Source organism: Hydra vulgaris, chromosome 13, assembly GCF_038396675.1.
Source record: "Hydra vulgaris chromosome 13, alternate assembly HydraT2T_AEP".
Lineage (NCBI taxonomy): Eukaryota > Metazoa > Cnidaria > Hydrozoa > Anthoathecata > Hydridae > Hydra > Hydra vulgaris.
In genome coordinates this window covers 41,738,172-41,749,126 of record NC_088932.1, presented here as the reverse complement: position 1 = coordinate 41,749,126, position 10,955 = coordinate 41,738,172, and the positions used below count along the sequence as shown (strand labels likewise).

Here is a 10,955-nt window from a genome sequence, read left to right as displayed (position 1 = left end):
ATCTATTTGGTTATAATCTCTTTTCTCCCCTATACTATTCACTATAGTATAGGTCAGAAAAAGATTACCTTATGGGTTAGGTAACCTTATACAAATTATTAGGTAACCTAATAAAAAAAATTATAGAAAAATTTAAATTTATTTCAAATAAGAAAAAGTAATGGATAATGGAACCTATTATTTTTATTAAATAGGCCTTTGACTTTTTATTTATTAGTTATTATTAAAAAATTTATGTTGCAGAAAAATTAGTATAATTAAGGAAATTTCAGTGAATTTGGTTAATTAAGGAAATTTCAGTGAATTTTTAAAGTAGTTGGCCACTCTGCATTTAAAACCCTAAAAATTTATAAATGTGTGTATACATATATATATATATATATATATATATATATATAGAACCCTTAGATGTTGTCCGAAAGTTTTTTCGATATTTTGTTGACAAAAAGTAAAAATTAAAATGCAAGACCGGAATTTTTTTTTTTAATAATGATAGACTGCCTGCCCCAACCAAACCCTCAGTCGATGTAGCAGCACTCCCTTGCGGGTCAGGCTATTTGTCAGTCGATGTAGCAGCACTCCCTTGCGAGTCAGGCTATTTGTCAGTCGATGTAGCAGCACTCCCTTGCGAGTCAGGCTATTTGTCAGTCGATGTAGCAGCACTCCCTTGCGAGTCAGGCTATAAGATAGTCGATGTAGCAACACTCCGCGCATGATTTACAGTAAAAAAAATAAAAATAAAAACATTTTATTAAAAAAAATAAAAATAAAAACATTTTATTAAAAAAAATAAAAATAAAAACATTGTTTATATTGTTAAAAACATTCAAAATGTTATAAAAACATTCAGAATGTTTTTAAAAACATTCTGGTCAATTAAATTTGCGTTTTTGTGGTTTTTTTAAAAAACGATTAATTTGTAATTAAATTAATGGTTTTTACTTTCGTCCAACACGGAAATGTTGGACGAAAGTCAAAAGTAATTAAAAGTGACGTATGTGTTGGCGTAAGAATCACTTTTTTCCTTCCGCTCTTCCTAAAGCCAACAAACTATAGAAATATATATATATATATATATATATATATATATATATATATATATATATACATATATATATATATGTATACACACATATGTATGAATGTATGTATGTATGTATATATGTATGTATGGAACATCATATATATATATATATGTATATATATATGATGTTCCAATACCATTCTTTAATTGGACAGTTAATGACACTTGTAACTATTTGGACACAGTAGACCTAAGTGTATTGAAACCAAAGTTTGTTGGTTAGTATTTATTAATTATTCTAATTTATTTTTTAGATTAATTTTTGAAATGTCGAGTATTTCAAGTTTCATTTGCTCTTTTTGTCAAGTTAAAAAGTTTATTTTAAGTAAATATTTGACTCACCTTCAGATATGCCACGAAGCTGAAGCTAATTTTACTGTAGCTTGTGGGCTTGATGGTTGTCCTTGTACATACAACACAATAAAAGGTTTAAGACAACACATGCGGATAAAACACAATCAAATATATTATGCTGACAGAAACAAGACAAATGTTGATGAAAGTTTGCATTCATCTGTTAATGAAAACTTAGAATTACTCAATTGTAATTTTGACAATGAACTAGCAAGTTCAACACTCAATCAACCATTTAACAGAGATATTAATGATTTTGTTCTTAAACTGCAAAAATATTGTGCAATGTTTGTGATTGGTTTGGGGCAAAAACATTCTATTCCAACAATTGTTCAGCTTGAAATCGGTAATGAAGTTCATGCATTAATTAAATACTTTTCTTCTAATTATGCGGATTGTCTTAAAAGTTACTTGAGTAAAGCTGGTTTTACTCTTGATCCTAATGATGATCTTTTAGAAATATTAGAAAATGAGGCTTTGTTAGACAAAGTCTTTTCAGTTGTTAGTTCTGAAGGAAAAATTTTGACTTATTGTAAATCAAATTTAGGTTTTGTTGCTCCATTGCAAATTGAAATACAAGCCGGTGATGATAGTCAGATAATTAATGATAGAAAAAATGATAATGGAAATAGTTTAACCAGCATTACACAAATTATTGCTCATATCTCTTTACAAATTACAACAGACACATCACCAACTATTAACAGTACCGGATGCTTAAATAATCAAAAGAAATTTTTTCAATATATTCCTATCTTAGAAGTAATTAAGAAGTTTGTTCAACATAAGGATATTTGGGCTTCTATTCATAGAGCAAATGAAAATGAGGACCAAACTAATGATTTGCTATGCTCTTACGCAGATGGTAACATTTTTCACAAACATGCTGTGTTTTGTAAGAAGAATCATGCATTGCGTATTCATATGTATATAGATGAGTTTGAGGTGTGTAATCCAATTGGATCACACCGCTCCACTCATAAGCTTTGTGCATTTTATTTTTTTATAGGTAATTTAGAATATAAGTATCACTCTCAATTAAAGTATATACACCTGTGTCTTTTAGTCAAAGAAAAATATATAAAACAATCAAAAACATATGCAGAAATATTAAAACCTTTAATATCAGACTTGATTGAATTGTGTTTAAATGGCATTGCACTAAATATTAATTGTGAGAATTTACAATTGTATGGTGCACTTGCAACTATATCAGCCGATAACTTGTCAGCTCATGCACTTGCTGGCTTTAGATGTGCTTTTAATTCTGGACACATTTGTCGCTATTGTATGTTACAATATGAAGATAAAGAAAAACTTCTGCAAGAAACTGTTTTAACATTAAGAACTGAAACTCTTCACAAATATCATTTGCAAGCTATCAATCCTGGAATAAGTGGACGTGTATATGAAGTTGTCAAGAGATGTCGGTTTTTAGACCTGTCATATTTTAAGTTAACTGAATCATTTCCTCCAGATTTAATGCATGATTTACATGAGGGAATTATTCCTTTGATCCTAAAATTGTTAATAAGTAATTTACATTGTGGAGGAATTGTAACTGTTTCTCAGCTTAATTATGAGATTGAAAACTTTAAATTTCTAAAAAATGATAAAAAAAATAAACCAATTATTATTCCTTTGACAGTACCATCTGGTACTGGAAATATTGTTGGCAGCGCATCTGAAAAGTTTATTCTTTTTTATTTTTTAACATATTTGATTGGGGATCGAGTTCCTATAAACAACAAGCATTGGAAACTCTATCTATTATTACGTGATATTGTAGATTATTTAATGTGTTACAAAATCTCCAGGACTATTTTTTCATACTTGCAGCTGCTTGTAGAATCGTTTGTCCAAACATTTGTTGAAATATTTCCAGGAAAGTTGACACCAAAATTGCATTTTTTGTTGCATTATCCTCGTTTAATTAAAGATTATGGTCCTCTTCGTTATTTGTGGTGCATGTGCTTTGAAGCAAAGCATCAATATTTTAAAAAACTGGCAGGTGCAGTCAAAAATTTTAGAAACATAGCGTATATCTTAGCAAAATGTCATCAACTCCATCAATGCTGGGAGTTAGAAGCTTCCAACTTCTTGAAGGAAACCACTGAGAGTTCAGGAGAATGTTCAATTTATTTTAATAATCTCTCGGAATGTCATCGCTCCAAAATTATTTGTTTTTTTGAAGTTTCAAATTTCAGTGATTCAGAGATTTTATGGAAGTGCAATATACTTACCATTGACTATGTTAAGTATAAGATTTATGATGTTGTGTTGGTTGGAACACTGCATGGAGAAAACATTCCTCTTTTTTTTAGGATTATTTACATTTATAAATTAAGAGAAAGTTGGTTTTTTATTGGAAAAGTACTTATTTGTGAACAGTTTTCTGAGCATTTGCATGCATATTCCGTTAAAGAAGATATAGAACTGTCTGTATGTCAACCATGTAATATTATTAACCCTCAGTTACTAAATTCGTATATTTTATCTGACGGAAAAATGTATATCTCTTTAAAGTATAAATGTTTCTAAGTTAAAAAGTTGTCTTAAATATTAGATATTTAACATATTTAATGAAAAATCATTAAATATGTTTTAGAAAAATGTTTATTTTTTATATTGATTTTCATAATTTTAATTATTCTTTATTACTGAACTTAACTAAATTTTTTTTTTTAATTATAAACAATTGGGACTATAAAATACAGTTTGATTTTCTAATAAACTTGATTTTAATAGCCGCTAATATTTACGGAGAAACCCTAGAAGGATTTACAAAATCGATGGTAGGCGAAGTATGCAAAGATGACTTCAGGCTTAGAGTAAAACTTTTGAAATCAATAGCAAAATTAAAAGAGCCAAGGTATTGTAATTTAAACATATAAATTCATAATGTATGATTTAATCAAGAATAGGTTCAATCCTTCTTTGTGTTATCTGCACACTGTGTATGATTATTTGTTAATTATAGAATTTTATCAAATTACTAGTACATCAGATGTTATTGTAAATCTTGGTGTCAACAAACAAAATGATGCCACCAATGTTGTTGTAGCAGTCAATAATGACAGGCTGTCATCTTTTGGTAACTGGCCTATCAGGTATCCTCTGCCTTCATTTCCGAGACGAGTTCAAGATGCATTAAAAAGAGGATAAAACAATAATTTGTGCTGCACGCACATGGGTCCGTACACAACTTATACAGTCATTATTTGAGGATATTACCTCAAAATACACATGGTGAGAAAATTATGTTCTAAATATTACTGTTTTATTTTGTGAGAAATATTTGCATTCACTATGGTTGGTAAAATTTGAATAAACTTGGTGTAGATTGTTGTTTTGAGATATAATGTTATTACAATTTGAGACAGTGTTGAATTGCTTATAATTTTGTTTATTTATAATATTTTTTAATCATTTATGATATTTTTTAATCATTTATAATATTTAGGTACCCAAACAGCATGCAATATTCAGGAGTAATTGGTGCTTTATGTGCAAAGTTTAGTTACTTGTGTGATTACACGATGCCAGGTTGCAGAAAAAATGGTTCACCTAGTGTAAGTTTCTTGAATTGTTAAAGATTCTACATATTTTATTTTAAAAGAGTTAAACAATTGATTTATTCTAAGGTACAGCCTAACTTAAGGTACAGCCTAACAAGTAACTTGAAAAATTTGAATAATATGTTGAATAGTTGGTCAAAATAAAATTTATTTTTAATTTTATTGCACATTATTATTTTGCAGTAATATTTTAAAATGTATTTAGTCAATACTGCTAGAAAGTTTAAAAAATAAATTTAAAAAAGAACGAATACCATTGGTTAACAATGAAGATGTACTTTTGGCAAAGAAAAAATTTGGCAGAAAAGGATATGGAAAGAAACACAAATTTGTTGAAGACAACAAAATAGTTGAAGAAATCGAAAGTACACCCAGACAAATTCGAGTAACAGTATGAATTCATTTGCATATATTTTACTTTATTTTGTTAAAATTGTTGCTTAATTTAAATTAGTTGCAATTAAAAGGTAATACAGTAGTGTTTTTTTCAGAATTCATTTCATATAACAGCATGGTTTTAAAGAATATTTATATATAACTTATTTGCTTCATGTATTTTGTTTCTTTCCTATTCTAAATGGCAATAAAAAACTAAACAATCAAATTAAACAAAAATTAAACTAAATTTAATAGCAACTATAATTGCATATTAGGGTGTATAATATTAGGGTGTAAATGTGTTGAAACTCATTTTTTACTGCTACAGTTATAATATTAAAGTTTTACTTTATTTTGTCTTATTTTTTATGAAACATGGACATTTTCAAGTATTAAGTTCCCTATTTATCTTCAAGTTGCACGTTGTGAATAAAATTGTTTTTTAAAAAAATTAACTTTTAACTAACTGCAACCTATTGTATTTTCAAAGTACCCAAAAATTTTAATTTTATTTTTCTGTGGATATAAAAAATAAATTAACCCTGATTTTGTTTATTTGTATCTTATTTTTTATTTATTTTTGTTATAAATAAAATTGTAATTCCTAGTATAATAGATTAAGTTCATTTTTTATATTTTCTAAGTAAAAATAATTTTGTTTAATCTGTTGTTTAATTTTGTTGTTTAGTTTAATTCATTGTTGTTTAATCTCCATAGTACTTTCCACTAATGGAGGATGAATTTGAAGATGAGGTTAGTACAATGCTTTTGTTAGATGAAATGCTACACGAATCTTCAAAGATGCGTCCAAATTATGAAATGATGTTAGATAGACAAGAAAGAACATGCACTCATAGAACAAAAGATATACAAAATAAATCTACCATTGACATAATGGCTGCATATCCTTGGATGAGTCTACCAAAACTGGTATATTTATTTTACTTTTGCTATAACTTACTCCACATAAGCCTTTGGTGTTAAATTTAATTTAATCCCCCCCCCCCCTCCTGGAGACGCCACTGACTGCATTAATAATAAAAATATTTTTAATCTTTATATTTTTAGGCTGTTTTTAGATTTATAGTATGTAACAATATTTTTTTAAAAGTTTTTGCTTGTTGAATCTTCAAATACTGTTATAGTTTTTTACAAATTATAGATTTTGGCTGAAGTCAATATTCTATTTAATAAAGACTTGGATAGAGAGCTCCGTGTATCATTAGCACGTATTTCAAGTAGGGTGTTGGATATTGTAGGCAAGAAGCAAGATCAGTTGCTTTCAAGTATTCTTACTACAATAGAAGGCGAGAAAGATGAAGTAAAAAAGAAAGGTTTATTTTTTTTAATTTTAATTTATAAGTTTTTTTACCAAATCTAACGTACCCAAATTATGCACTGTAAACATTCATATATCAAGATTTCAATAATTTAAAACTTGCATTTATCTTGTGACCTTTTGTGTGTGTGTTTGTGTGTGTGAAAGTCGGGTAAAAACTGTTTACTTAGCATAAACAGTTTTAAGTCTCTAGATAAATAATAAAATAATGTCATTTTTTAAATATTTTATAGAAACATATATTTAAAATAATTACTCTACGTAAATAAATACTCTATGTGAATCATAAGGTATCCTTTTAACAAATATTTGTAGATATAAGTAATATCTAATCCGCAACATTTTTTTAAATTTTAATTGTGTTTTTAGAAATGATGATGAATACTGCCGTCCTCATGCTTCCACGGTTATTCAAAGGAGATTGCAGCGACCATCTATTCGTTGCGGGTAAAATGCCGGTAGTGAATTCGCCAATCATTGTGTTTGACTTTGAACAAAAAAATATGGCAACATCTCCAAAAATTACGATTGTATTAGACTATGTCGAAGTCATGCGCGATGACTTCGGGATAGACAACGTTCTTGCTTTAGCATATTTGATCGGAGTTCATTACCTGTATAATGCGAAATATCATCCAAAAATTTCAAACACGCTAAAATTGTGCAACATGCATTAATTGGTTTGTCAAGTGAAAGCGACGACATCCCAATGCCTGTACGCCGTCTTACAAACCTTTTGATGAAATGAACTTAATTATTTTTGCTATAAATTTAATAATAGATTTATTTATGTATTAATTGTGTTAATTAATTCTACAAAATATTTTAGTAATAGCAATTCATGGTTTTTTCATGAAAACAAATCTTAAAATGCTTTTCCCATATAGTTTTTTGACGCATCTTTAGCAATCTTTAAAAATTGATTTCTGATTGTGTCTAAAATAATCACAACAATATGGTAGTTTTATTAGAACCTTACAGGGTTCTAATGGTGCAGGCTGACGGGGCACCCTAAAGGTTCTTCGCTAAAACCTAATATAAGGTTTTAGTAAAGAACCTTTCCTTAAGGTTCCACCAAGAACTCTTTTTTAGGGTTCTTGCAAAGAACCTTAAAAAAAGGTTCTTATTAGAACTTTTAGGGTGCCCTGTCAGCCTAAACCATTAGAACCCTTTAAAGTTCTTCGGAGCATACCCTTGTTCGGAGAGTGTTGGGAAAACTAAAAACAGCTTTACTTGCAAAAAGAGAACTAGATTCACGTTTTTTAAATTTATAGCCAGTTCGACAATTAACCACAGCGCATTTATTTACCATAGTTCTCACAACTAATTTGGAAACTTGATCAACACGACGTCGTTGGCGAAAAAAACTCTGAAAAACTGGCCTTCTAATTTTCGGCCTATTTATGCAACATATCCGGCCGTGTACAAAGTAGGCCATGGGGTAACTCTTTACCATTTTGTTTGTAAAAAGTTTGATCTTCCAATTAATTAGTTATAATTTCTTTTTTTCTTTTTAATAACATACATAGCTAATTCTAGATGGCATAGGATGAAAGAACTATCATAGTAGGTACCTATTACCTACTACTTTTATATCTATTAGATGGATAAAAAACAAGTGTGCCTATTCTATTCTATATTTTAAGGCACATACTCTTTCCCCACTTAGATTACTATTTATTTACGATTAATTAACTATTAATTTCCCCTTTATCTACCGTGTATCCCTACTAAAATCAGTCGATGTTAATTGGAAAAAATCAATGGAATTATTCTGAGTACAGTAATCTGAGTGGGGAAATTAATGGCAAACTAATTAAAAGAAACTACATTTATCTACCGTGTATAAAATCAGTCGATGTATCTTAAATGGAAAAAATCAATCGATTTATTCTACTTTATTAAGCGTAAAAAGCAATGAAATAAAATTCGAAATTTAGAAAAATAAAGAAATTAAATAAAAAGTATTAATAATAAAAAGCTATTTATAGATTAAAAAAAAGTCTTTAAAATTGTTTCTTTTTTGTGGTTTTTAAAAAAACGATTAAGTTTAATTGGTTTCCGCAGGAATTTTGATCGTTTTTTCTTTGTATTTTTGTTTGTATTAAACGTTTTCAATCAGCTATAAACGCCGCTGGTAAAAAACGTGTTTAACAGTTTAGCGAAACTTAAAAAAGTGTCACAACAAACGCACAAAAAATTTACTATTCATATGTATATTTTAAAGATTATTTATTTTTGAGGGAATTAAAAAACTTGAAAGTTTATAATGAAAAGATAATAATAAATTCATATTGATAATACTAAAAATTTCGTTTTCGAAACAAACGATTATTTGAAATTGGAAATCTTTCTTTTGGTAATTTTTTACAACTATATACTATTCTCTTTACGGCTTACAAAAAAATTTAATTAGTTTTTCTTTTTTAAAAATTTTTACCCACTTTATGTTTAAAGTTCAAAATATATTTAATTAAATATTTACTCTCTCTCTCTCTCTCTCTCTCTCTCTCTCTCTCTCTCTCTCTCTCTCTCTCTCTCTCTCTCTCTCTCTTTATATATATATATATATATATATATATATATATATATATATATATATATATATATATATATATATATATATATATATATATATATATATATATATATATATATATAAAGTAAATATATATATTTTTGTAGTATATGTAAATAGCATGGTATCACCAATATGGATTTGGTTTGATAAAATGATTGAGAATGGAAAGGTCAAAGGCAAATGCATGGTATGCGACAAGTGTGGTTATCTCACTATAATTGGAATTACAAGAGGCACTACATCAAGTGTTAGATATCACCTTGAACATAAACATCCAATAGAGTGGCAAATGTGTCTTATGGAAGAGCGAAAAAGAAAGAGAGAAAAACTTGATAAAGAAGAAAATAAACTGAAAAAGTTGAAATTTGAAAAATGTGAAGCAGTTAAAACAAATTGGATTGTTGAGAGCAACTTACCATTCGCCATTGCTGGCTCTTCTTCTATTCAAAAGATGACAAATAAAAGCTTTAAATCTACGGAGAAGCTCAGGTCCATTTTTCTTAAGTAAGTAAATATTATTAATTTATTATTAATAAATTATAAGTTATTTTTATTTTTATTTAATTATTTACTTCAACATGTTTGAATCAGCATTTAGAGTAAAAGCTAATAGGCCGGGTGAACAAAAAAAAGCAATTGCCCATAAGCCATTGCTTTGAATAAAAGTAAAAGCTAAAAAGCAAATGGGTGTTCTTTCTCCCACCACCCCTCATACCCCCAAAGAAGGTGATTTTCATGTTACCGTCGGATTTTTTACGAATTTAGTCGGCTAGTCGGATATTTAACACCATTCAGTCGGGTGAGTTTTAGTTTTGAGGACCATTTTTTTTGTTGTTAAAAGAACCAGTCGGTACTTTTTAAAGATTCAATGAATAGACCCTAGCGGCTCGATTTCGAAAATTGATTGAAAATATTCGTTTAGTGTGTTGCAGATTACTTTAGAATCTGTTGTAGTTTGATTATTAGTTGTTATTATTTACCAGTTCTATTTCAAAAGCAAAAACAGCTGATTTAACTAGTTATTTTACTACTTTGCTTTTTTATGCTGTTCGCATAGAGTTCGTTTTTCAATTTGACAGCGTTTGCAACATCTTTGGTCACCCATGTTAGTGCAAGGGTTAGTCGTTAACGGGACGAGTAATGAGGTTGTTTTGTTATATTTGTTGAAAAATATTTGATTTTTTTCGGAAATTTTCAATCCATCAAGAGCCGAATGTCAGTCGAATGTTTTGATATGCGTATAAATTGATTTGTAGTCGGCTTAGCTCCAATCAGACGTTTCTAAAAGAGATTAGAGGAATTGGTTATTTCGGGTTTTCTAATTTTTAGGTTGGAGAGAGCAATACTTTCCTCAATAAAACAGTGTGTCTGACTTTGACTGTGTAGCCGATAGGACTAGCTTCTTTTTTGTCGAATAATTGGTCTGGTTTGTTGGTCAGGATCAAGTCAAGAGTACTTTTTGGAGGTTCCTCACGATTACTGAAATAGATTGGAAAAGTTATTAGTTGGGTAAAATGATTTTCTTTAAGACAGTATTAAAGTTTGCTATCTGTTGGCCAATTGTTTTGTACATTTGCATTAGTCGCAATGCCACCTCCTTCGCCGACATTTGAATACACAGTGTTGCTGAAATTGAAGTCG

The 10,955-nt window shown here is 28.7% G+C and overlaps 2 protein-coding genes across 2 annotated transcripts; both read left to right on the top strand.

Moving 5' to 3' along the window:
* The first annotated feature begins 1,351 nt into the window (after window positions 1–1,351).
* On the top strand, window positions 1,352–3,979 carry LOC105845782 (uncharacterized). Its single transcript, XM_065815994.1, has one exon. The coding sequence runs from the start codon at window positions 1,352–1,354 to the stop codon at window positions 3,977–3,979; it is 2,628 nt and encodes an 875-aa protein (XP_065672066.1).
* A 201-nt stretch (window positions 3,980–4,180) lies between these two features.
* Window positions 4,181–7,568, top strand: LOC105845782 (uncharacterized). Its single transcript, XM_065815381.1, has 7 exons — window positions 4,181–4,310; window positions 4,419–4,687; window positions 4,902–5,010; window positions 5,222–5,407; window positions 6,112–6,324; window positions 6,557–6,728; window positions 7,103–7,568. Exons 3-7 carry the CDS (start codon window positions 4,915–4,917, stop codon window positions 7,408–7,410), a joined length of 975 nt encoding a protein of 324 aa, XP_065671453.1. The 5' UTR covers window positions 4,181–4,310; window positions 4,419–4,687; window positions 4,902–4,914; the 3' UTR covers window positions 7,411–7,568.
* Window positions 7,569–10,955: the final 3,387 nt, after the last annotated feature.

Excerpts from the sequence above, each read along its gene's own strand:
- LOC105845782 (XM_065815994.1), top strand. The coding sequence starts at position 1,352 with ATGTCGAGTATTTCAAGTTTCATTTGCTCTTTTTGTCAAGTTAAAAAG.
- LOC105845782 (XM_065815381.1), top strand. The coding sequence starts at position 4,915 with ATGCAATATTCAGGAGTAATTGGTGCTTTATGTGCAAAGTTTAGTTAC. Across the intron at positions 5,408-6,111 it reads CCAGACAAATTCGAGTAACA|TACTTTCCACTAATGGAGGA; the intron begins GTATGAATTCAT and ends TAATCTCCATAG. Across the intron at positions 6,729-7,102 it reads AGATGAAGTAAAAAAGAAAG|AAATGATGATGAATACTGCC; the intron begins GTTTATTTTTTT and ends TTGTGTTTTTAG.